The sequence below is a fragment of the Gracilinanus agilis genome, chromosome 2, assembly GCF_016433145.1.
Source record: "Gracilinanus agilis isolate LMUSP501 chromosome 2, AgileGrace, whole genome shotgun sequence".
NCBI classification, from domain to species: domain Eukaryota; kingdom Metazoa; phylum Chordata; class Mammalia; order Didelphimorphia; family Didelphidae; genus Gracilinanus; species Gracilinanus agilis.
Window position 1 is genome coordinate 555,079,519 of NC_058131.1, and position 27,199 is coordinate 555,106,717.

The 27,199-nt window shown below is 36.8% G+C and overlaps 1 protein-coding gene across 1 annotated transcript; it reads left to right on the forward strand.

The window, feature by feature from the left end:
- Positions 1 to 27,162, forward strand: SUPT16H (SPT16 homolog, facilitates chromatin remodeling subunit). Its single transcript, XM_044665280.1, has 26 exons — positions 1 to 96; positions 7,509 to 7,601; positions 8,050 to 8,220; positions 8,891 to 9,043; positions 9,701 to 9,847; positions 10,693 to 10,844; positions 11,191 to 11,363; positions 12,523 to 12,613; positions 13,491 to 13,564; positions 13,675 to 13,787; positions 14,858 to 14,923; positions 15,568 to 15,663; positions 15,751 to 15,866; positions 15,955 to 16,108; positions 17,891 to 18,018; positions 18,517 to 18,652; positions 18,760 to 18,886; positions 19,096 to 19,214; positions 19,530 to 19,655; positions 20,258 to 20,370; positions 21,225 to 21,300; positions 21,813 to 21,982; positions 22,653 to 22,782; positions 23,909 to 24,038; positions 24,917 to 24,994; positions 25,823 to 27,162. The coding sequence occupies exons 1-26, from the start codon at positions 31 to 33 to the stop codon at positions 25,966 to 25,968; spliced, it is 3,144 nt and encodes a 1,047-aa protein (XP_044521215.1). The 5' UTR covers positions 1 to 30; the 3' UTR covers positions 25,969 to 27,162.
- The last annotated feature ends 37 nt before the right edge of the window (positions 27,163 to 27,199 follow it).

Genomic DNA, 27,199 nt, shown 5'->3' on the forward strand with positions numbered 1-27,199 from the left:
GATCCCAAAGAAGAGTCGCGTCCCGGGGCCATGGCGGTGACTCTGGACAAAGAAGCTTATTACCGACGTGTGAAAAGACTGTATAGCAACTGGCGGGTAAGGAAGAGCTCATAATAATCCCTAGGGAGAGCCCTTTTCGCCATCCCATAATACCTCTGCCTCTCGGCGCCCTTTTTTCTTTCCCCGGAGGGATTTCCTCAGATTCCATTCCCCTCGCTAATCCCTCTTCATTCACTGCTGTCGGTCCCTTCCCGGCATCCGGCGATGGGCAGAGAGCCCCCCACCTTCGCACTCTGGCGGCCACCACCATCTTCCCCGCTGGCCAGCCCCAAGTCACGCATAATAATTCTCTCCGTTGCTTCCCGCCCTCTCGTTCTTGCCAGTCAGTGGCCCTCTTGCTCCCTCGCCAGTGAATGATCACATCCTACTATCTTTCCTGCAGCATTATTCATACAACCTATCCAGTGTCCTCCCAGAACGAATACGTTCCCGCTTACAGCCTTGCCAAAATCCCACCTACCCTCTAATGGCTAGGCTAAGGGAGTAGGAATGATGTGAGTCCGTGTGAGCATGTCCATTATTAGAGGGCTGTTTTTTGTAATTGGAAGATCCTCCCCCCCACCCTTAACTCCCGCCTCTTTTTTATTTTTGCTTGTGCTAGGCTATGTATATTGCTAGGGCTGTAACTGCACTACAAATCGGCATCTCTGGTAATAATAAAAGCGGTGTGATACTTGAAAGCTCATTTGTTTTCTGTCCTTTAGGATTTCTTTGACACGTGGTCAGAAAAGGCTGTTGTTGTTGAGGTTTTATCTCTTTAAGACATTTCTTATAAAATGAGGGTCTTTTTTGACTTTAAAACATATGCACTTAAACTTGACGTTAGTGGCAGTAATTCTTAACACCTAAGTTTTTAAGTTGAGGCCTGGCCTCTGTTTAATAAACAAAATATCCAAGAGGAGCAATTATTAATGAAGATTTAGAAAAAACTTTGCATTATAGTTCCAAGTCTTGAAATTACCATTCATTATCATATGTCTTAGTTGGGGATAAAAGGTTATGCTCCTACCTAACGGCACACCTCCTTTTTCCCCCTCGTATAAAGTGTGCCAACTCCTATTTTATTGTTAAGACTCATTAAATTTTTGTAGACATTTTGTTTTTTGATATTGTCTTTAAGAAATTCTTTAAAGTGAAATATTTTTATCTGTATTTCATCTTGAAAATTCGTAGTTGATAAACAACATATGCCAGCACAAGAGAAAAATAAGTGCATGCAGATTCTTTTGCTTAAGTTAATCACTGAACCTGGGCTATTGTATGATTACAGAACAATTCTGGAGGTGCTATTTTCTAAACATTAACTTAGGTTGAAGTAGACTGGATACTTTTAAACTATCAGGTGCTAGCCTCCCCCCCTTCCTCCTTATGATCAAAATTGATATAAAAGTTGTTTTTTCTAGCATAAGTTGTAGGTGTTTAGTTTTTCATAACTTTCTGGCTGATTTCATTAATTCATTGTACTAGTGAAATAGTTGTTAAAACTCTTAGTATTTAAGTAAGATATAATCTATCATATTTTGGAGATTGGTGAAAATTCAGATTAAAGCATAAAGGATATTGATTATCCCTATCAAATGCTAGTCTTTAAATCATCAGAGGATAAGCTTCCTAGGGCTTTTCACTCTCTCCAAAGTTGTAACAATTCCTTTTTACTGTCTCACTGTTTACTTGGTAACAATTTAAGTGTGATAATGGTGTCATTCACAGGATATTGGAGCATGTTAAGTTCTGGATAAGGCAAGGACATCATGGGATGTCAGCATCTAAGCAGTATATAAAATGTATTAAGTTTGTAAAAATATTGACCCAATTGCAGTTTCATTACTAGAATTCTGCATGAGTATACATCTGCATTTTCATTACAGTTAATATTAATAAAAGAATGCATTAACCTTCTATTTGCAGAGCTTTCTATATAAGTCTGTCCAAAATACTTTTATTCATGTCCAACAGGTATAAAGAAGCTAAAATCTCAACCTTCATGATAGATAATTTGGACAGCTAACAAAACAATGTTTTGTAAAATCTGAGGGAGAAAATTCCTACCAGTTAGGAGGGAAAATGAAATTCTTCCTAGTGTAACTGGTAGTGTCTGTGGTAATCCGGAAAAGAAAGTATACACATTTATTCAGAGGGTGTTTTTTGAAATTTTCACCTCATCCTACCTTTGATTTTTTTTTTTTTGGAGGTTTTTTTAAGTCATTAAGATGGCTAGTGATAGTTGAGGCTGTTGTACAAACCCTAGACCTTGAACTTCTAGACAGTCTCAATAGTCTCCAGAAAAGTCTTAATAACTAAAAATTACCTGTAATGAGCTCCCTACCATCTTTTGAGTTGCTCTTGAGCATGCTTATCTTTGAGATTGGTCTAAGTGACTTCTCCAAAGTTACTTTAAATTGAGGCCATTTAGGGAACCAGAGCAATTTTAAAAGTCTTGTTTTTATTGATATCTTTTATTCTTGAATCACCTTCATCACAAATATATTGAGGTATCTCTTGTAACAAAGTTTTTTTGTTTTTTAAAGAAAAGGGAAAATGAGTGTAGTGGTCCATACCTACAATTTCATCTAGTAGCACCTGTTGGTGGGTCTCTTGAGTGTAGGGAGATCTAAGCTGCAGTACATGAAGCTACTATCAGGTGTCCACACTAAGTCTGGCATCAATAAAGATGAACCCCAAGAAGCCAAAAGGGCTACCAAGTTGCCTAAGGTAGAGTGAACTAGCCCGTGTTGGAGTAGAACAGTTCCCTTCCCACTAAATAGTGGAAGCAGGCCCTGAGTAACCCCAGATTAACAACCAGACAAGATGGGGAAACCCAGTCTTTATTTTTAATAGAAAAAGGGAAAAGTTCCACAAAACCAGCTTAATCAACTATAACTGATAGTGTATGCAATATTTCACACCAAGAGCTCTACCATATCCCACTCTGCAGGAGGAAAAAAGATGAAAGATCCATTTTCTCCACTTTCCCTAAGCAACTTTTACAAATATGCCTTCCAACTGTACCCATTTGGGCACTATCTATCCTCTAGCAAATTGGTTGATTTCTTATCTCAGTTTCTCTATACAGTAAGTCAATACTACATAAGCTATCACATTGCGTAGCCAATTTTGAGAATATATATCCCAATCTCAAGTGCAGCAGAAAGAACAATATGATCTCTTGCTGCCTTTGTTTGCTGCATAGAAATTTCCCACTTCAGTACCTAGAGGAATTGTGATTTCGTCACTTTCGACATTTCACTAATATAGATTATAAACCAATACAACCACCGCTACCCTTCTCTCAGAAAGAGTTAATTAGAACAAGAAAAAAAATTTTTTAACCCTTAACTTCTGTGTATTGGCTCATAGGTGGAAGAGTGGTAAGGGTGGGCAGTGGGGGTCAAGTGACTTGCCCAGGGTCACAAAGCTGGGAAGTGTCTGAAGCCGGATTTGAACCTAGGACCTCCCGTCTCTAAGCCTGACTCTCAATCCACTGAGCTACCCAGCTGCTCCCAACAAGAAATATTTATCACCAAGTGGCTACCCTTTTTCCAATGAGCCTCAGTTGGTTTAATTATCCTGCTATTCAGGCGACAGCCATAATATTTTGCCTCTTACCCCACATTAACTTTTCCAGCTTGGTAAGACCTGCCAGCTGGGTGGCACAGTGGATAGCGCACTGGGCCTGGATCAGAAAGATTAGTCTTCCTGAGTTCAAATGTGGCCTCAGACATTTACTAGCTTTGTTACCTTGGTCAAATCACTTAACCTGTTTGCCTCTATTTCCTCACCTGTCAAATGAGGTCAAGAAGGAAATGACAAACTACTCCAGTATCTGCCAAGAAAGCCCTAAATCACGAAGAGTTGATCATGACTGAAACAACTAAAGAACAACAAAAGACCCTCCAGAGCTTATACTTTGCCGTAGCTTTCAAAAATCATACCACAGTAAGATATAAAAGGAGGATTACGAAAGGATAGGAAAACTTACATTAACAAATGTAAAAGCATTTAATTATTAATTGTAATAATTATCCATAATATGTGCCAAACAGTGCATAAATATGAAAGCAAATCAGTCCTTATCCTCAAGGAACTTACCATGTAATAGAGGCTAATAAAATGCAGTTCTGTTAAAGAGTAGATGACAACAACCCAAGGACTTGAAAAACAAGATTACAAACCATACTTAGGTCCATTTCTTAAATGTCTTTTGTCTTTATATCACAATTACTTTCTACCTCCCTTCAAAATTATCTTCCTTTATGATGGAGAAAAGCAAAATATTCAAAACTGAAACTTCCATTGACTTTCCTAGATTAGTTTTTCAAAAGTCATGAAGTGGGAGTGTGGCTAGGTGACTCAGTGGATCGAGAGCCAGACCTAGAGATGGGAGGTCCTGGGTTCAAATTTAGCCTCACTTCCTAGCTGTATGGCCTTGGTCAAGTCACTTAACCCCCCTTGCCTAGTCCTTACTGCTCTTCTGCCTTGGAACCAATACACAGCATTGATTCTAAAATGGAAGGTGGGGGTAGAGGGTAGGGGGAGGTCATGAAGTAATACCAAATCTATCTGAAAATCTCAAAGATGCTTATCAGAATTACCCCAAAGAAATTTCTGGTTTCCTTGGTTTGTTCAGTAAAGATAAGATGGGAACTCTAAAGAAGATGATTACATAATCTTTATCCTAAATAAAATATTATACATTTGGTTATTGTGTTGCCCTATTTAATTTTATATACACGGGCATATATCAGAAAACTATAATGAATGCAGTATATAATTTATATTGTGTGATTAAATACCATGATTATACCCATTTGTTTCTTTTTTTAGGTTGGACATGAGGCCTTTGGTGAAGAATATAAATCCTTGTCACAAACATTTCTTTAGGACAATAAAATTTTACTTACATAATTTATTTTCCAGAAATATAACCTATTAGAAGTAATATAAATACCTAAGTGTGTTTCAAGTACATGTAGTCCTAAATATTTGGTTTGGCTATAATAACTAAATCCAATCCTCCAAACATTTATTAAGTACTTGCTATCTACAATGCTCTAAGATTTTAAAAAAAGCTACAGTGACAAAACAATCCCTGTCTTTGAAGAGCTTACATTCTCCTCAGATATTGTATGGATATTTTTACACTCTATTACTGGAGTTAATATTCTCTTCTCTTTAATTCAACATGTAGATATATTTTTAAAAGGTCAGCTCTTTGTAGAAAGAGACTTTTTTTTTTGTCTTTGTATTCCTAACACCTAGAACAAAACATTTCACATAAGTGAACAGATCATCGGTATCTTTTTGGTTTAAATATAAATGAAAAGATCACCAAAAAGAAATAAATACTCTTAATAATTGAAAAACCAGAGTTGATCCCAATGAACAGATAATGAATCCTGGCTCTTCTCTGGACAGAAACTAGCATCTACTCAGGTAGAATGTTATGTTCATTATCAGTCCTGGTCACAGTCAGATATTTTTGCTCACTTGTTTTTCTTTGTTACAAAGGAAGTTTCCAATGGGGAAGAAGGTTGTAAAGGAAGAGTATTTCTAGAAATGACTAATGTGAAAATAAAAGACAACCATATAACTGGATGTATCCCATCCTTTTAGAAAGTATGTTATAAGATTGTAACATTATTAGTCAAGGAGATATGGTCAGTTGTTACTCCTTTTCTTTTAGTTGGCAACCCAAAGAAATTTATCTAATACTCTTGGATGTCATATGGGCATTTGAGTTTTCTGCGTGGCCTGGATACCTTTCAAAATTTTCTATAGAAAAATATTTAAAGATTGTCACTTAAAAGGATTGGATAAAAGTTAGGAATGGTCCCAGTTGGAGCAGTGAGGTGGTTAGAACACTGGGCCTGGAATAGCTAGACCTGTGTTCAAATGTAGCATCAGAAACTAGCTGTATGACCCTAGATAAGTCGCTTAGCCCTATTTACTTCAGTTTCCTCATCTGTAAAATGAGCTATAGAAGGAAATGACAAATCTCTCCATTATCCTAGCCAAGAATACCCCAAATAAGGTCACCAAGAGTTGGACACAACTGAAAAATTTCTGATTTAAAAAAATATTTTTAAGGATCTTCTCAGTAAGGATTAGGACATATTTCATAAGTTTTTACTTTTAATTTGTTGGAATCCCAAATAATTTTCAGAGTCACTTAAAATAGTCTTAATTGTACTCTTGTTTTTTAAAATTCCTTCATATATCTTGAAATTAAAAGAATAAATCCTCACCTGATGCATTTAACTTTGTTAGCTGTTTCTAAGTTGCAAAAGAAGTTTCTCAAAAGAACCTAGTAAAAATAGTTGCCTTAGTGTTGTAAGCTGTCACAGCTTTGAAACAAAAATTTTATTAGATCCAAAGATAGTTGGGAAATCCAAAATAAAGGCCAGGGATACCAAAAATGAAACAATCTCTCCTCAAGGAGCTAACAAAGGAGACAAATATACAGATATAGAATAAATACAAAATATATAGGGGATTCGCATTTGGAGAGATCAGGAAAGATTTCAGGTTGATGGTGGTCCTCAAGCTTTGTCTTGAGGGAATGAGGGATTCTATGAAGCCAGTGTAGTAAGGAGGGAGTTTAATAAACTTATCCCATTAAAAAATCACTGGTAGGGGCAGCTGGGTAGCTCTGGATTGCGAGTCAGGCCTAGAGACAGGAGGTCCTAGGTTCAAATCCAGCCTCAGACACTTCCCAGCTGTGTGACCCTGGGCAAGTCACTTGACCCCCATTGCCTACCCTTACCACTCTTCCACCTATAAGTCAATACACAGAAGTTAAGGGTTTAAAATAAAAAAAAAAATCACTGGTAAATCTAAGATATATAGGAACAAAGCATTTTAGTATGTCATAAGAATCTTTGCCCTGCATTTTAGTGTGTTTTGAAGAGGTTGGACTGGAATTAAAATTGGGGGGAGATTTTTTTTTTAACTAAGAAAAAATTGCCCTCTTTAAAATTTTGTTAAAATGCTTTCTGTTTTTGGTACTTCCTTTTGTCATAGCCTGAGGCTTGCTATAGAGCCCTATCCTACTAGTTCAGTTTCTCATTCTGTGCTTGATTTGTTTGCCTTCCTGTTCTACAATCACTTTGGCTGCTAGGGGCTTTAGAATGAAGTAAAGTGGGATTGGGGAGATAGGATCTTATGTGACTTTTGCTCAAGACTTTTTTTTCTCTCCCTTCTATAGAATGGATACAGAGATACAGGAAGGGGGATTTTTATAGCTGTGGAATCACCAGCTCTTTCACTTCTTTCAAAAAGTTACCCAAGAGCTGTGATTATAACAACAGGAACTAAATAGATGCCTCAAATTGGAAAAAAAATTGCTTTATCCACTTTGTGGATAAATACCTAAGTTTGTGTCCTACTTATGGTAATATGCAGTTGAAAAAAAAAATGAAGAGATCAAATAACTGTCCTTTTTGTTTCAGAAAGGAGAGGATGAGTATGCCAACGTTGATGCCATTGTTGTTTCAGTAGGTGTTGATGAAGAGATTGTCTATGCCAAATCTACTGCCCTTCAGGTAACTAGGTGGAGTCATCAAAAAAGAGATTAAGAGACTTTTTTTTAGACCCGAGTACCATTGGCAGAGTTAAAACTTAGGATGGAAAGGGGAGGAAAAAATAAAAGGTAAGGAGGGGAGGGAGGAAAATGAGAATACCATCATCAAATTGTTTAGCAATAAATGAAAAGATTATTAAAAAGGAAGTCTTACTCTAATCATTGAAAAACTAGTACTGATCCCAATGAACAGATTATGAATCATGTCATTTCTCTGGACAGAAACTACTAAGGTAGAACATTATGTTCATTATTAGTACTGTTTATACTGTCAGATATTTTCTTTGTTACAAAGGAAGTTTCCATTGGGGAGGGAGGAGTATTTCTAGAAATGACTAATGTGAAAGTCTTTGGTTTCTATCTCTTAAGTATCATGATTTTGTTACTCAGTTTCTTCTCTTCTCCCATAGACATGGCTCTTTGGATATGAGCTAACTGATACTATTATGGTGTTCTGTGATGACAAGATCCTCTTCATGGCCAGCAAGAAAAAAGTAGAGTTCTTGAAACAAATTGCTAACACCAAGGGTAATGAAAATGCAAATGGTGCTCCTGCCATTACACTGCTGGTTCGAGAAAAAGTAAGAAATTTACAGAATTTATTGTAAACACTTAAGTATTTAACATACTACTGACAGTGATGTCAGCAGAAACTGTAAAGATTTTGAAGAAATTCAGAGAAAAGGAGTGTTGGGATGTAGCATTAAATTCAGAGCTTCATGATATTTGGGGAGCAGGAGGGTTCTTTTCTTGGTCTTTTGAACTCTTAAGTCCATTGCCATTGTTTTCCAATTTTCCATGGAAACTGGTAGGGTTGGTTTTTTGGGGGTTTAAACTATGTTTAATATAGTTACCACATAAATTTCGAGTCACTTTATCATTATCTACATAGTCCCAATTCTTCAAAATATATTTTGTTGTTTACATTAGAAATCTTTTCAATACCTTTCTGCCTTTAATCATTTTCTTTCTTCAGTTGTTATTCATTTATAGTAATATCCCTATTTTATTCATATTATTCATAAATGGTAAACCATTAATTAAGCCATTATATGGCAATAAATCAGCTTAGTCATAGCTATCATCAGGGAATGAGTACCATTATTTCTCTTTCTCTTTAGTTTAGATAAATCAATCCTCTTATAGAGAAATTGATGTGGGGTCCAAGTTTTTATAGTTTAGCTAAATGTCTGTAAGAGAAATCTAATTCTTAGACATTAATAAACATCACCTTCCTTTTGGTGCTACTAGAATGAGAGTAACAAAGGCAACTTTGACAAAATGATCGAAGCCATTAAAGAGAGCAAGAATGGCAAGAAGATTGGCGTATTCAGCAAAGACAAATTTCCTGGAGAGTTCATGAAGAGTTGGAATGACTGCCTTAACAGAGAGGGCTTTGAAAAAGTAAGAGAATTGATGGAGAGACTAGAAACAGTGGGGTTAAGAAGGCTGAAAATATGAAGAAGATTATATAGAAGTAATAGAAGTACATTCATTTCTCAAGCAGTAGAGTACTCTTTTTAAGTTTTCAGGAAATGAGGTTCTTGTGCTTTTTGGTCAAGAGAAGATTAATATTTGGGAACCTCAAAAATACCAGAAAATTCTATTGACCAAGCAATCAAAACAGTCTTCCATAGGCTATCTTAAGTCCTTAGATGACATGTTTCCTTTATTCCCCACCTTTTTTTAACTCTAGAAGTCAATTTATGAGTTATAGGTCATTCATACATATTTCCGTAGAATGGTTTGACAAAAAGATTTTTTCTGACCATTTTTTGGAAGTTTGTCTAATCAAAGGAGAAAATATTTGTAACAACTGGTTATTCAAGGAAGTTAGTTATTTTTTTCCTTGTCACTATGAACCCCTAGTTTAGATTCTTCCAACAAATGTTTGAACATTTAGTGTATAGAAGAAGCTATGCTAAGTTTGTTGCCTTTTAAAACCTCTTACAGCTCTAGATGTGAGATCAAAACATAGTCCTTGCCCTCACAGATCTTATTATCTAGATGTATCTCATTAATAGTTCTCTTATTTCAGGTTACATGTTCCTTTGTCCCCAGATCGATATCAGTGCAGTTGTGGCATATACCATTGCTGTAAAAGAGGATGGAGAGCTTACTTTGATGAAGAAAGCAGCTAATATCACCTCTGAAGTCTTCAACAAATTCTTCAAGGAAAGAGTCATGGAGATTGTTGATGCAGATGAGGTAACTAGGGAAGAGATTAAGCCTCAATTGTTTTCTTTAAATTTTTTTTTTTTTTTAAAGTAAATGAGCAGTGGGGCAAGCTGGGTGGCTCTGGATTGAGAGCCAGACCTAGAGACAGGAGGTCCTAGGTTCAATTCTGGCCTCAGAAACTTCCAGCTGTGTGACCCTGGGCAAGTCACTTAATCCCTCCATTACCTAGCCCTTACCCCTCTTCTGCCTTGGAATCAATACACAGTATTGATTCTAAGTAGGGAGGCAAGAGTTTAAAAAAATAAATGAGCAAAAATCTCAAATAGTCAAAGGGAGGGTATTTTGCTACAACTTTCTAAGAAAAGAAAAGCGCTTCCTCACCAATTCTTTGTCCTACCAAGTCATTCTTGCAAATAATTTATTTTGTCTATAATACTGCTTAAAAGTTCCCTGATACAGTACAAGATGAAATTCACACTAAAATCATGTAACCCTAGGAGTTAGAGGGTGGTTGTGTATTAATTTTGAATTGAAAATTTTCTTGAAAACAGAACTTTAATCTTTTGATAGTGGTATCACTATCACTTTTCTTCTAGAGTAATTACAAATAGGAATCATAAATAAAAAAATATTTTATATCAATGAGCTTTTACTATATCTAGGAATTCCAGATATTTAAACTATATTTTCTTAGGTTTTGTTTTTTTCAAATGTGTTTTTAAAAAAGAAAAAATTCCCAGGCTTTAAGCCCATGCCATCATGTTATAAGACTACTACACCATTAGGCCCCTCTCTTCCTCCTCCCCTCACCAAGATAATAAAAAGATCAAATAAGCAGGATCCTCTTTATGCCTCATTCCTGTATATATTTATAGAAAGTTCGTCACAGCAAATTGGCTGAGTCTGTGGAGAAAGCCATTGAAGAAAAGAAGTACCTGGCTGGAGCAGACCCATCTACAGTGGAAATGTGTTATCCTCCCATTATCCAGAGTGGTGGCAACTATAATCTCAAGTTCAGTGTAGTTAGGTAAGCAGTATCCTTCCAGTTACTGTCACTAATACATCTTCACAACAGTCATTACCCTCGTAGCTACAGATAAGAACCAATTCTCCTATTCTGAGAGAATTATGTTCCTTTCAGTTCACAGTAAGCTGTAAGATAAGTTGCTCCTCATAGCCATATTGCTGGACTCAATAAGTATATTCTAGTCATATATTTCCTGCTTCTCAGAGCACTATAAATCATACTAGCAATTTCAGTTGGTTTTTATCCTGAACCAAGGAATATATTTGACCCCATGTATTATATACTATGGGTACTAAGTATTTTGCTGGCTTCAATACTATCATGGTTTTCTGTCTTGGGTCTCAAGTGACAAGAACCACATGCATTTTGGGGCCATCACCTGTGCCATGGGTATTCGCTTCAAATCCTACTGCTCCAATCTCGTACGTACCCTGATGGTAGATCCTCCTCAGGAAGTCCAGGAGAATTACAACTTTTTGCTCCAGCTACAGGAAGAGCTGCTGAAGGAGCTGAGACATGGTGAGGTTCCTGCAAAAAATAGGTTAAAAGGAAATGTTCAGAAACATAGACTATGTCATTTCTTCATATCCTTAAGTCTCTACTAGACAAACTGGTTTTTGGTTTTAATTACTGGAAGAGTAGATAGCACATTTAAAATACTTAAATCTGTTTTGTAAATGATTGAGAGGTTTTTCATATTTTTAGAAATAGCATGTTTTGATATATATCTCAGATTAATTCCCACTTTCTTAGAAACTAAATATACTTACTCCCAGAAAACCTTTATTTTTCCCTTAACTGATTTTCTGCTGACCTACAATTTTAAATCTACCCTTTAAATTCTTCAATTCTCTTTGTTTAAGCTTAAAAATCTTCTAATGGAAATTCAAGGAAACACAGTTCTCACATAAGAAATGGAGCATTTATAGGAGAAAGTAAATTCTCTTCATTTATGTCTGAAACAAATCAGAATGGATCCAAAACTGACCTAGATACTTTGATAATTCAGAAAGTAGCTACTAGATGAATAGACCTGTGATTATCCACCACCTCTAGTTTTTTGTTCAGCTGTTGTTGCTAAATGCCTCCTGACCTTACTCTTCTAAGATGGACTGAGAAAATCCTAGTCAAGACTACATTCATAACTTGAATTAGGTCTCAGTTATCATTTCATTAAGCTAACTGAGAACACTTAGTATCAAAATGCCCAATCACTCACAACCTGGATAGGTAGGAAAAAGGGAGGCTATGCTTACCTGATTATAAAAATCTTACTTTGCAATATTTCCGATTTTATAGTTTAGTACAGTCCTTGCCAACTAACTCCTACTAGCCCAACTTAGATTTGGCCTTCATTCCTAAAACTGAAAAGTGAGTAAAACAAAAGTTTATGTGAGGTTTTATACTTTTTTTGAAAGTTAATTTTTTGAAGTCAGGTGGAAACACAGTCAGGACAACTTTGAAAATTCCATATTGAAGGCATTATATACTTAAAAGGAAGAGATTTGCTGTTTCCTGTATAATCGTTTTTCTCTGTTTTATATACAGAAATACTAGATTTATTTGGTGTTTGTTAGATTTGGATTTTTTTTTTAGTTGTGACCCAAAAAAAGTAACATGAATTCTTTGAAAGTCCTATATTCTTAGATTTCCCTCCTTCCACTTGCTTTGGCTACAGGTGTAAAACTGTGTGAAGTATACAATGCTGTCATGGATATGGTCAAGAAACAAAAACCAGACCTGCTAAATAAAATCACCAAAAATCTTGGGTAAGAGATTTTGTAAGACACAAATATAACTTTAAATTAAAGCTCTAATCTGGGCAATAACTTAATAGAATCATCCTTTTAGGCCAATTATGACCAGCAGAAATAATTTCAGGGGGCCCTTTACACTGTATTCTAAGCAGTACCCTGTAGAAAATATTCAGTTAAGTTCTACTTTTGAAAAATTCTAGGCAATCTTCTTAGATGAAAGCCATTCCAGGGTACATACTTGTTCTTCCTGGGCCTCTGAAAGATGAGAAGAAATGTGTCAGGCTGTACCAAGTGCTGGCTCAGTTGGCTGCCAGGGCTTGAAAATCCAGTTACCAGCTTGTCACAACTGGATCGTGTGGCCTAGTTATGGGTGAGTGAAGTGGAGCTTAGTCTACCTTCATGGCCATTCTGATAGTATACCCCAAACAGTTTCTAAGAGTCAAACTGGGTGTGGGTGTGGGTATATGTGGGTGACAGAAAGATTGTACTCCTACTTTGATTTTTGGACAAGTATAGGGAAATCTAAATGTTTGAAAGGATGGGCACTGGGAAGCAAAATGGGGGTGGGGTGGGGAGACAAGGCTTGATAGCTAGAAAGATAGAAAAGGTATTTAGTTTAGGTTTGTTTGTTTTTTACAATCATTGGACTAAACATGAAGAGCCTAAGGGCTGTGAATCCTAATCCCACTTCATAACCAATTGATGACCAATGTGGACAAATCACATGATAATGTTTATGGTTCTTTCCCTATTTGTAGAAAAATTAAGGATGTTTTGTTAGTACCCACATTGTGAAAAAGTTGTGAGAGCTGTCATGCCCTTTGCACTTTGCCAAATATTCCATATTTAGATATTTTCAGCTTGTGTTAATTTCTGACTTCTTTTATAGGTTTGCAATGGGAATTGAATTCCGTGAAGGATCCTTGGTAATCAATAGTAAAAATCAGTACAAGTTGAAAAAAGGTGAGGCAGTACAAAAAGGTGGTTCTTTCAAAAATTATCTTCCCTTGCTCCATTTCCTCTGTTATCTACAAATATTTATTCTTCATTGATCCCAATTTTTTCCCTTTTAGGAATGGTTTTTAGCATCAATATGGGATTCTCAGACCTAACTAACAAGGAAGGAAAGAAGCCAGAAGAGAAAACCTATGCCCTCTTCATTGGTGACACAGTTCTTGTTGATGAGGTGAATTTTAACCTTTTAAGCCATTGATGTTCAACAACTTTAGAAGCAGATTTCAGTTAGATCTTTTATGATGGGCGAAATCTGAAATAACTAAAGAAACAAAGGTTTGAGCTTATAGATTTATTAAACAACGTATGCCAGTTGCATGAGATATCAGGACTAGACCTCCTTGGCTTGGCACTCAACTCTGAATATAGAAGAAGACAAATTTTTGTGCATATAAAGAAAACAATTAACAGGATATAAGCCAGGATACAAGATTAGGTGATTATGATTTCTAGTTGGTGGAAAAATTATGATTTTCCAAGTTGCAAGGGAGAGAGCAAATAGATACAATTGCCTGAAATCAGAAAAAGAGATGTTTGATCTTTATTGAATAAAAAAACAAGGAAACTGAATGACCAGTAGAAGACCAATTTTCAGATTAGACATATGGGTTGCTTGAGATATATAATTGTGAGAAAACTCCTTGTTATCAGTCTTTGGATCTGACTGGGTTTCTAGTCAGCATAATCTAGGTTCTTAGTTAAGGGCTAGAGGTGGTCTAGCTTCCCAGCCCCACAGGATTTTGGTTCAACGGTACAATAAAGTTTTCTCACGAGACAGAAATTGAACTAGACCCTTAATTGAATAGAAAGGGAACTGAGCTAGATCCAGAATTGAGTCAAAAGAATCAATGCAGTTCACATGATTCTCTTTCCACATTTTTGTAATCATTGTCTGAGAATAAATTCTCGGTCAACATCCAAGGAAAAGTGTAACTGAGATCAGAGGAGTAATTTGAACCAATATTGAATAAATTGGCTCTAGGGCCATACTGAATTAGTTAATTCAACAAATATCAAACACTTACTGTGCATCAGATACCATGAATACATAGGTGCAAACATAATCTCTGTCCCAAATGAATTTGCATTCTTGATAATCCATTTCTAGAGGATGAAAACGAATATTCCTTAAATATTTATTGAGCCATCACCAAGTATAAAGCATTACTTATCGTGGCAAGTTGGAAGAAAAAAATTGTGTTATTATCTTTAGCAATATACAATTCTTGCTCCTTTTCCTAGGATGGTCCAGCTGTTGTCCTCACATCTGTCAAGAAAAAAGTGAAGAATGTGGGCATATTCTTAAAGGTAAGAAACTACAAGGAGATGGCATGTATGTTTTTTTCAAGTCTATATTTCATCAAAGTCATATACATGCAGTCTGCTTCAGGATATATGCTTTTGTTCATAAAATGTAGAATATAACCTATTGTCTTTTAAAATAGCAACACAAAATGAATACTCTTCCAACTTTCCCCCAAATAATAAGTTAAACTTTATTCTTAATATGAAGAATAATTGTATGACTAATCAGTTTTGTTCATTTCAGTAGGAATATTGACATTTAAAAGACAAAAACTTTAAGATCCATGAGATTGTATTGATGACTGGTCATGTTTTAATTCTCAACTAGGGTTATAGCATTGATGATGGTATTCAACTTCAGTTTGACTAGTTTCATAAAAGAATTTACTTTTGTGGAGATGAGCAGATCCAAATATTACTGGCCATAAAACTAGTCATTTCAAGTGTTTAGGTGCTACTGGTTTGCTAATTCACATACTTAAATTAAAATATTTTTTGCTAAAAATCTCAAGCAGGTTGTATTTGACCAGGGATCATATTTTCTATGCCAAGGCCATAGGAAGAACAAGTTATAAATTGGGGTGCTTTTTTGTTGTGATGTGGAAAACTCAATTTTCTCCTGTGTATGTGTGAATTTTTTACCATAGAATGAGGATGAAGAAGAAGAGGAAGAGGAGAAAGATGAAGCCGAGGACCTTTTGGGACGGGGTTCAAGAGCAGCCTTGCTCACAGAGAGAACACGAGTAAGTCTCCAGCTTTATGAATCACTTACATCTTTTGCTTATGATTTTTTACATATTTTACTAACTTGGGTTTATTCCACTTTTTAGAATGAGATGACTGCGGAGGAGAAGAGGAGAGCACATCAAAAGGAATTGGCCACACAACTCAATGAGGAAGCCAAAAGACGTTTGACTGAACAGAAGGGAGAACAACAGATTCAGAAGTAAGGAGTTTGCTGACAGCTTTTGAGGTATTGAGCCCTAAGATTTCTGGAATTCTCTCAATGTTCACTTTTGTTGTTCCTGTCATAGAGCTCGAAAATCTAATGTATCCTACAAGAACCCGTCTCTGATGCCTAAGGAACCACATATCCGTGAAATGAAGATTTATATTGATAAGAAATATGAGACCGTAATAATGCCTGTGTTTGGCATTGCAACACCCTTCCACATTGCCACAATCAAGGTAATTAACCATGTACTTTTCCTGTTTTATTCAGTATCTTCTTCATGCTTCTATTATTATTTTCCTCCCCATTTTCACCTAGAAAAATGAATGTTTCAGGTCAGTCTGTTCAGCAATAGATATATCTGCCTAGTGTTTTCATTTGTGTTTAATTGTCTGTTGATTTAATTCACCCTCAGTACAATAAGCTATGTAGTGATATATTTTGGATTTTCTACAAACACATAAAGACAAAGGGAACTTAAGGTAGATTATAACACAATTCAGGTTTTTCTTATGGGGGAGAGAAGTGGTCTCTTAGGATTAGTTGATAATTTAGTAGCAAAATATAACACACAGAAAGGAGGCATGTAATTTAGTTTGGCTTCAGTGTAAAGTATGTATAAATAAGGCAAAAAATGAAGAGTCTGATATTGTGAAGAATTCTAAATATGAAGTTGAATTTGAACTTTAATTCTCTAAGACAGTGACGGGCAAACTTTTAAAGAGGGGACCAAAGGAAAGGAAATGCTCATCTGTCAGTCTGTTTCTAAGGCAACTCTTTCGAAGTTTCATTGTATTGTATCCTACTCATTGTATTAGTCAGATTAGGAATAATGTCACGTAGCTGGATAGAACATTTCAGGGGGCTGCATCTGGCCCACAGGCTGTATAGTTTGCCCATCACTGCTCTAAGACATAGGGAACCTTTAAGAAGCATAATGTTACCAGATTTGTGCCTAAGGAAGACTAGTTTTGCAGTGATTTGCAAATGATCAATTAATTGTAGAACAGAGCAATTAGAGTCTGGAGATTTATTTTGTCTACTACAGTAGTTTAGATGACATAAGGAGAAATAGTAAAAGTCAAAAGGATCCATTTTGAGGTACCAGTTCCTTATTACAACATGAAGATGAACTGGACGTGGTTGCAAGTACCAGTAATTGGGCTAACAAGATGGCCGAGGCTGGTGGATCTCTTGAAAATTCATCACCAGCGCTAACTAGTGATATATTGAGGAAGAAGGATACAATATGTGAAGTGTCTGTTAAGGCATGGGAAGAATTATGATTGCGTGTTCAAAAGAAGTTCTCAAAGTGATAAAATTTTATCTCAGGTCTTTTGGTGTATTGTAGATTTTTTAAAGTACAAGCAAAGCATTCAGGTAGAAATGTGAATTTGAAGTTCAGGGAGATCTCAAAATAAAAGATTCAAAGATTTGGGAATTATCTATGTAAAAATAATCATTGACAACATGGGAGTAAATGAGATTGCCAAGAGGACAGAAATCTTGAGGAATATCCATTTTAAAAGATTATCAGCAAGATGTTTTAAAATGATATATTAATAAAGAAGAGCCAAAAGGAAAAAAATATACAGAAGCAGGCAGCTAGGTGACTCAGTGGCTTGAGAGCCACACCTAGAGACAAGAGGTTTTGGGTTCAGATCTGTACTCAGACATTTCCTAGCTGTATGACTCTGGGAAAGTCAACTAACCTCCATTGCCTCACTCATACTTATGCAGGAGAAAGTGACTTAATTTTAAATTTGGTGAAGGGAAGAAGGATGAAAAACTTAAAGAAAGCTCATTGGACTTTGTAATACTAAGGTTACTATTCACCTATGAAAGATATTTCTTTAAACTGGTTGGACTAAAAGCCATATTACAAGGTTATTGAGAAAGAAAAGTAGTAAATATATACAACTTTTTCCAAATAATTGTCTGTGAAAAGGAGAGGCCAGAGTATTGTCTGGATGAAAAAGAAATCTTTTTTGTTTTTTGTCTTTCCTTTCTTTGATTAGAATATCAGTATGTCTGTGGAAGGAGACTATACCTACTTGCGAATCAACTTTTATTGCCCAGGCAGTGCTCTGGGCAGAAATGAAGGCAACATTTTCCCCAATCCAGAGGCTACATTTGTCAAGGAAATGTGAGTCTCAAGACATCACTTATCCCAAGATCCCTGCTGGCTGAAGTGTAACGACTCTATACTGAGTTCTCTTTATCTAGCAAACTCCTTGTTTCATTTGTATAGTGTTCTAAGGAAGGGACAGAGATGTAGTCAGTGTGATTATAAAACCCTTACGATCCACTAAAGAGAAGCTAAATCTCAGGTTCCTTCCCCAGAAAAGTTAGTGACTGCCAAAATAGGTTGTTTCCTTGACTGAGGTATAATGGGGTAAATTTGGGGTGTTGTGTCTGGCTTAAAGGGGATAGGTTAGTCATGTCTCTCCTTTGATTGGATTAACCATTTTTAGATCCATCCCTTTTGAAGAGCAGAAGAAATCTATGCTATGAACTTTTCGGTGTCATCCCTTTCCTGTCTTGAGACATAAAGCTAAACATATAGGTCTTGAGTACAGTAATGTGTTCACTAGCTTGATAAGCACCTCCTCCAAGCATAAAATGTTTCCTCTTCTTATCATAGCACATATCGAGCTTCAAATATGAAGGCACCTGGAGAACAGACAGTACCAGCCTTAAATCTTCAAAATGCCTTTCGAATTATAAAGGAAGTCCAAAAACGGTATAAGACTCGGGAAGCAGAAGAAAAAGAAAAGGAGGTGAGCCTTAGGGGCACCTAACTAGGGCATGGAAAAGAATATACAGAGTATTTCATGAAGGCATTTGGGAATGTAATTGACTTCCCGTTCATATTCTATTTCCTTAGGGCATTGTGAAACAAGATTCACTAGTAATCAATCTTAACCGGAGTAACCCCAAGCTAAAGGATCTGTATATCCGACCCAACATTGCCCAAAAGAGAATGCAGGGCTCTCTTGAAGCTCATGTCAATGGTAAGGATTCTTCTGAATCACTTGCAATTGTATAACAACTGAAAAATAAAATGAAAGAGAAATTCTATAATGATTTTGTAACACTTTAAAATATACTACAAAGGGGGAAGATCAGCTGTTTTCTTTCCTTTCTAATTTTTCTGAAGCATTGCAATATTCTACTTTGCTTGGTGGTGTTATTAGGAACTCAATTTCTTCATTCCACCCAGGTTTCCGTTTCACATCAGTTCGGGGGGACAAAGTGGATATTCTCTACAATAACATTAAGCATGCTTTGTTCCAGCCCTGTGATGGGGAAATGATCATTGTCTTACACTTTCACCTCAAGGTATGTTGTTAAGTGGGGGAAGGGATCTGGAAGGGTCTTTGTTTAACTCCCCTCATCCCCCCCAATCTGTGAAATCTGAATGCTTTGTCTATGACTTTTGCACAGAATAGTCACCTTCCTCAAAATTTATTTCTCTCTTATTTGCCTTCATGGTCCCCTCAATTGACAGGCATGATGTAGAAGTTCCTTAATAGGACCAGTGGTAGTTCCATTATGGAGACAATTATTTTTCTGACCCTGCATGTTATCTTTTTGGCTATTATATAACATGAGTCTCCTGACTTTTACTTTATGTTTTCTGTTTCATGCTGCCAGAATGCCATCATGTTTGGGAAAAAACGACATACTGATGTACAATTTTATACTGAAGTGGGAGAAATCACCACTGACTTGGGAAAACACCAGCATATGCATGACCGAGATGACTTATATGCTGAGCAGGCCAGTAAAATTCAGTATCTGATTTGAGAGAAAGGTAGACACAGGATAAGATCTGAGCTCTTTGGTTGCCAGTGCCTTGGAGTAATAAATGACATTCCAACCATTTTGCTAGCTCACTAGCTAGCAAAAGGCTGTAAAGAAGTATAATCTGTTTATCATTATGTATAAAAGTTTTCAATGTGTTTTACATGTGCCACATTTGCATTTCACAACTCAGTGAATGAGGTATATTATTCTTCCCATTTTGCAAATGAAAAGACAAATGTTAAGTGTCTGATGGGTACGTGGCCACATATCTAGGAAGTTTCAGAGGCAGGATTTGGGCTTGGCTCTGAGTCTAGTCCTTTATACACTATATTGATGTCAGTGGATAAAACACCAGCACACAGATTCTAATATCTCTGTTGCTACTAACTGTGACATCAAGTAAACTGTTTAACTTCTAACTTCTCGATGCCTCATTTTCCCCCATATCTCAGAAAATATCCAGGTTATAAATAGAGACAATATTAAAAATACATGTGATAACTATTTTGGAAGAGAGGGTTATACTTAAAAATCAAAATGATCTTTTTGATTAATATTTTTTTCTTTTTTTGCAGATGGAAAGAGAGATGAGGCACAAGCTGAAAACAGCCTTTAAAAACTTCATTGAGAAAGTGGAAGCCCTAACCAAGGAGGAGCTGGAGTTTGAAGTGCCTTTTAGAGACTTGGGGTAAAATTTTTCTTATTAGCCTAATGTCCTGGGTTTCTATCCATAGTAGAAAGGAAAAGAATGGCAACCTGTTCCATTAATATCATTTAGACGTATTATTCCTTCTTACCCTTAGGGTATAATAAAAAGAGTATTGGAATTGGACTCAGAAAACCAGGGTTCAAGAACCAGAGCTCAGTTGATGATTCTTTGGCCTTAGTTCACCTCTCTGCATTATAAATCTAAGATCCTTTTCAAATTTCAACATTTGTGATCTTTCAACTTTCTTTGAATATGATATTTTGCAAGCAAAGGTGAAGGTTGAGGGAAGTAGATAGACTATAAATTGAAAAGCATTTTTGGCATGGGAAGATGAGAATCCTCAGTTATTAAGATAAAAAATAAGGGCTGATATAAATATAGAAATTAGTATTTTAATTAAAGCCATGCTGATAGATAAAGTCATTAGACCATGCGCTTGTAAGAATTTAAAACTGCCGCCCCAGCCATTATTGTTACCTCCATGTGCTCAGGTAGCTAAAAAAGAGGAAGTTTCTCCTCACCCCGGAGATTTAAACTGTTCTCTGTGTGGAGAAGTAGGCGTCCCCACGCCCAAAGAACCGGAAACGGAAACCCGTTGGAGCACGGGAAATGTAGTTTGATAGTTTCCACGTGTCCATAGAAAATATATATATATTTTTAGATGGCATCTCCCAAATTTCACTTTTACACAGTGAATATGATGCAAATTGAGTTTCAAAATTTAGAATAGGAAGGAAAAACTTATTATATGTGTTATGGGATTAACACCTGCTGATTTTAGTCTTCTGTTCTGAATATGCATAGAATGTGAATTTTATTTTCTCACTTTCCAGGTTTAATGGAGCCCCCTACAGAAGCACCTGCCTGCTACAGCCCACTAGTAGTGCACTGGTGAATGCTACAGAATGGGTGAGTATCTCTTTATTACTTAGATTTTTCCATGGAGAAGGAAATAGTGTGGAATTGAATAGCAATTAGATCTTAATTTTTTCACTCCAAACTTTTCTATGAACATTTTTACTTAATTTCTTGATTACAAGCTCATTGTACACAAGAAATGAGAGCCATTGTTCCCACTTCGCTTTATAACTTTTTTAGCATCTATAAGTTTTTTCCCAAAATATTCACTTCTGTGTGCTAAATTTCACTGAATTTTTTTCTGCTTGAGGTTGAAGTTTAATGCTCTGGGGCTGTTTTACAAGTCAGTTAACTTCATAGGAAAGCTTTTCTCTAAGGTCCCTTCCCCTCACCCCCAAAAGCCTTTGATCCTACTAGGACATTTTTGTGCATTTGAGTTATTGAAGAATATGATAAGCAAGCTCTTTGATACATTAAATAGTATAATTCTTAAAGGTTAGAGAAATACTAAATGAGTTTCTAAGATGTACTCCGAAGGTAATGGTCTATTTCTATTCCCCTAGCCACCTTTTGTGGTGACATTGGATGAAGTGGAACTGATTCATTTTGAAAGGGTCCAGTTTCATCTGAAGAATTTTGATATGGTAATAGTCTACAAGGACTATAGCAAGAAGGTGACAATGATCAATGCCATCCCTGTGGCCTCTCTTGATCCCATCAAGGAGTGGTTGAAGTAAGTTTAGAGTTTGGTCGCTTTTTTAGTGTAATTTCAAATTATTTTCCAGAATGTCCCATTAATTGGAAAATGAATAAATTGTGGAATGAAATTGTGCATGAAATTAATATTACTCTGTTGTAAATAACAGATATGATAGATACAGAAATGCATAGAAAGATTTCCATTAACTGATGCAGGGTACAGTAAACAGAGCCAAGAAAACAATATACACAATGACAATTTTCCACAGATGTGAACTATCACCTGAATTTTCAGATTCTTTGATGTTATTTATCAGTTTTGCTGAATGCTTTTCTTGTTTTTATTTGTTGAAAAAAATATGTTACATAGGATGGCTTTCTGGGAGGGAAGGAATACTGGAAGAAATTTTAGTGGCATAAAAACAAAAGATATTAATAAAAATTCATTCTCCACCCACCCAAAAAAAAAAATTTGGAGATGAAAGGAGAGTGTAGAGTGAAGAATACCTGAGGGCTATACCCTGGCAGGGTGCTGCTATGCTAAGCCAGGTTTGCAGGACATAATTTAGTAGCCTTATACAAAGAATTAAGTGTTTTCTTATAATTGGGCAAATTATGTGTACAAATTTGATCATGTTAATAACTAAAGATATAATGCTCGGGGACTTTATACAGTACGGTTTTGATATTCTATAACTCTTTAGTTCCTGTGACCTGAAGTACACTGAAGGAGTACAGTCCCTCAACTGGACCAAAATCATGAAGACTATCGTGGATGACCCTGAGGGCTTCTTTGAACAAGGTGGCTGGTCTTTCTTGGAGCCTGAAGGTGAGGTATGTGAACTTAGGGTTTCAGGAACAGGTCAGTGGCTGATGTGTACAAGGTTGCCCAATACCTTTTGGATGGATGGGGGAATGGAGATTGACATATGAGCAAAAAAGACCAGACCCACTTGAGAGGAGGAAGTCAGGAGAACAATGTCAAGTTCGGACCACTCTTCCCTAATCGGCCTTCCAGGTAAATCATAGGTCAAATAATAGCACACATTTGTATAGCTGTAGATAAATTTGCCTAGTTTTATTATCATATGTATTATCTCCACTTTATATTTGAGGAACTAGGGCTTAGAGAAATTGACTTGTTCAAGGTGTCACAGAATAAGATGGAAATCCTTTGACTTTATTCATATCCGGTATTCTTTCTGCAATATCATGTGACCACTCTTGTTTTTTCAAATCACAAGTACAGGCATATTCTTTTTTTTTTTTTTTTTTTAAGACCCTTAACTTCAGTGTATTGGCTCCTGGGTGGAAGAGTGGTAAGGGTGGGCAATGCAAGTGACTTGCCCAGTGTCTGAGGCTGGATTTGAACCTAGGACCTCCCGTCTCTAGGCCTGACTCAATCCACTGAGCTACCCTGCTGCCCCCCACAGGCATATTCTGAATGAGGGTTTTGTTTTGTTTTTTTCAGCTGTCAAAATAGCTTTTGGTCTAAAAGAGAACATTTAGGCACTCATTAGAAACTGTTTTCTAAAAATCATCTTCTGTACCACAGTCAGCATCATCTCTGAAAAGGGTCTTTCAGTTTTTCATCTACCTGATAGAAAAAAAGAAACTTATCTTTTCAGAAATAGAGAAGTGATAGGATATTTTTTCAATTTCCCAAGTATAGAAAGGACACTGTAATTTATCAGCTTTTGACTTGATGAATAAAAAAGATTGGATTAGATTTCTGAGATTCTTTCTAGTCTTTAAGCGTATATGAATTTACAAACTTGATACAAGTAACACTATTTTACATCGACTTTGATCTTGGCCACTTGGCCACTTCCTTTACCTCAGTCTCCTCACATAAAAATGGAACTAGAATCATTGTTTTGAAAGGATTCACAAAATTATTGGCCAAAACTAAAAAATATGAATTGCCTTTTTACCATGCTCTCTGTTATTTCTATATCAGGGTAGTGATGCTGAGGTAGGAGACTCAGAGTCTGAAATTGAAGATGAAACTTTTAATCCTTCGGAGGATGAATATGAAGAAGAGGAAGAGGATAGTGATGAAGATTATTCCTCAGAAGCAGAGGAATCTGGTATGTATCTTTAAGGGCATTTATTTCTAAGGCCACTATCATTGGGTTTGAACTAGAAGGTAATTCAGTCCAGTAGTTTGCCAGTCTTGGTTATTTCAAATAATTTTATTCACTCCCATTCAAATTCCATCCTGAAGGCATGCTGAAGCATTGTTTGACTACTTTTGAAATTTACATCTCTGATCTTTAAGACACAGGGCCTATGTGGGTACTTCCTGAAGAATCACACCCACAGTTTTATGCTATTCATTGAATTGGTAATATGTGACTGTTTTCAGTACTTTCTATTCCTGTTTACTTACATTGTATTCACTTGCCAGCTCTTAACATACACCCATCTTATTCTAATCCATTTGCCATCTCCCAGTCTAGCCCTATTGCCCTGTCCTTGCACTAGTTTTTTTTTCTTCTTCTATCTTAGCCCCACTTCTTGTTTAATCACCAATCTTGTCATACTGTCTTCGTCCTAGTTTTAACTTCCCCTCCCTTTATTTACCCCACTTCTTTTCCAAGCCCAAATCTGGGTTGTATCCCTGGCCCTGAGGTGTGAAAATTTATGTGATAAAGTATTAAGATTGAGCATAAATGTCATAATTGAGGGCAATCAGAAAAGTGCATAAAATAGTAGGAGCAGGAACAGTAAGGGAAACAGATTTTGTTTTCTTTTGTCCTTCTTGCCTAACCTTTTAGACTCTTTTAATCTCATTTTAATTTCATTCATTATAACCAAATCTTTCTCTTCTACTTGGGATTGAAATCTTCAATCAGATACTTCATTAGCTATAACTTCTTAGGGAAAAAGAAACTTACCTTGTCAAACCTGCCCTGGCTCCTGAATCCCCTAATCCAGCTAACTAAACCTGAATATTCTTTTCTAGACTATTCCAAGGAGTCACTGGGTAGTGAAGAGGAAAGTGGAAAAGACTGGGATGAACTAGAGGAAGAAGCAAGAAAAGGTGAATTGATAAAAATGTTCATAGCACAAACTTCTTGTGTAACTTTGTGATGTCAGTGGGAAGAACCTACTGAGTATGGCAAGCACATGCTTCAGACTGATCTGAAGCCAGTGCTGTGGCTCTAATGAACATTAGGATGAGGAGAATATGATTCTGGAAATTGTCTACAAATATTCTGTGGATAATACATCTGGCTAGAGCCTTTTCTTACCAACCCAACCCTGCAACTTGGCTGGCCTAGGATTATGGTCCAGATTATCAACTAATAGGAATTCTCTGTCATTCCTCAACTGAAGTAAATCTAAGAGGCCTAGATAGCAAGAGGCTCAGTACAATTCCAGATTAAGAACTAGACAACCTTCAAAAGAAGCTATATAACCAGGAACTTCCCTATACCAAATCCCTCCCCAAAGCCAATCCTGAGTTTATACTTCCAGTCCTTACTAGAAATTGAGGGAGATTTTCCTAAAGCATGTTGTCTGTGAGGCACCCAAATCAAATGTTTCACTTAATTCCTCCAGGGGTAGATTCCTAGTTTGGAAAAGCTAGTTCTTGTTTTATATCAATTCTTATTATGTAAAATAGACTCTGTGGCAAGAGGGTAATGCCAGGTACAGCCCTGAGCACCAGGAGTCTTCCACTCCAAGCACTGAAGCTGAAAGGGTACAGGGGCAAACAAAGCCTCAGGAGAGGAGGGGTCTACTAAATGGTCGTCTTATGTTAAGGGAGAATTGGCTCTATCTTAGCAGTTTGTAGTCAGGGTAGTTTTATCTGGAACCTGAAGCTCTACTACAAAATTTACTGATAGTCACCTCCCCTTCTTCCCAGCTGACCGTGAGAGCCGATATGAGGAAGAAGAGGAACAAAGCCGGAGCATGAGTCGGAAAAGAAAGGGTTCTGTGCATAGCTCAGGCCGTGGCTCCAGCCGTGGCTCCAGACACAGCTCTGCACCACCCAAGAAAAAGAGGAAGTAGATTTGAACTTTCACCCTATAATCTCTTCTTCCTCCAGCCAACCCCTGAATATTTTACATGACATAGAAACTGTATTTTTCCCTTCGTTTTCTTTGACTTTTTTGCCATTTGTGTTCATGGGTTTGGGGGCCATTTTGTATGGACCAATCTACTCAGTGAATTCCAGGCCCCACCAGCCTACATGTCCTGAGACCACGACGTTCACCAATGGCCCCACACAGATGCCACGGGAAGAAGTATTCTTGAAGGCCAGAGGCATCAGCTATTAATATAGTTTCCTTCCTCTCTTTTTATCTGTCGTCCTCTGCCAGGAAGACTTTGGCTTCCGATTACGATACCTATATGTAACCCATTTCTAAGGGACTTGGGTTCTGAGCCACTTGAATTCTGTGGCAGCTCAAAGGTATCCTTTTTATAGAGTGGTATATAGGGCATTGCTCAGTCTCTCCTGTCCCAGCCTATTGCCATAACCTCTTCCCTCCCCTCCCCCCTTCTCCCCCCCCCCCCAAGTTCTTGCAGTACTCAGAAAAGGCTCTTTTTGGGGGTGATCAGCGGTTTCTCAAGGCTGTCATCCATAGGCTCCATGTAGCAAATTCAATCAAAAATTGTCGGTCTCCCTTCTCAACTCATGCAAAGTCCTCCTGTCTCCAAAGATGAGACAAGCTGTGCTTTCTTGCCTATCACACTTTTCCCATTGATTCATAAATGACAGGATGGGCAAGAGAAAAATACCATTTTTTCTGTACCAACTTCTCATTCAAGAAGGAATAGTTGTGCCTCATTCAATTCCTAATGAAATTAAGAGGGTTGTTTTGAAGCAACAATAATTCTGGATAAGAAAAGTTAATCAGTATCCTAAAAGATCATATCAGGGAAAGGAAGGAAAGAAAGACAACACAGCCACTGGTCACTGTTCTTCATTTTTACTTGTCTTGCATTGTCCTGTATTTATCACAGTTTCTGTTGAACAGGTTTTTTTGTTTTTAAGTATTTGGGAGGGGTTTTTGCTTGCCATCTCCCCTCCTAGTCCTCTGCACTCACCCGTCCCAGAACAGATTATTCTGTGTCCTGTGACTTTAGGAGAGAGAGGGGAACTTTTTGTTTTATTTGTTTTTTCTCCTTAGCAGTAGGACTTGATATTTTCAACTTTGGAAGAACTAAAAGATGAATAAAATGTGTTTTTTTGTAAGTTCACCTCTTGTGACAGTTCTTTTGTGCAGTTCCCAAAGTA

Coding starts and splice junctions, on each gene's coding strand:
- SUPT16H (XM_044665280.1), top strand. CDS start 31: ATGGCGGTGACTCTGGACAAAGAAGCTTATTACCGACGTGTGAAAAGA. Junction 7,602..8,049: donor CCAAATCTACTGCCCTTCAG/GTAACTAGGTGG, acceptor CTTCTCCCATAG/ACATGGCTCTTTGGATATGA. Junction 19,215..19,529: donor TCTTACACTTTCACCTCAAG/GTATGTTGTTAA, acceptor TCATGCTGCCAG/AATGCCATCATGTTTGGGAA.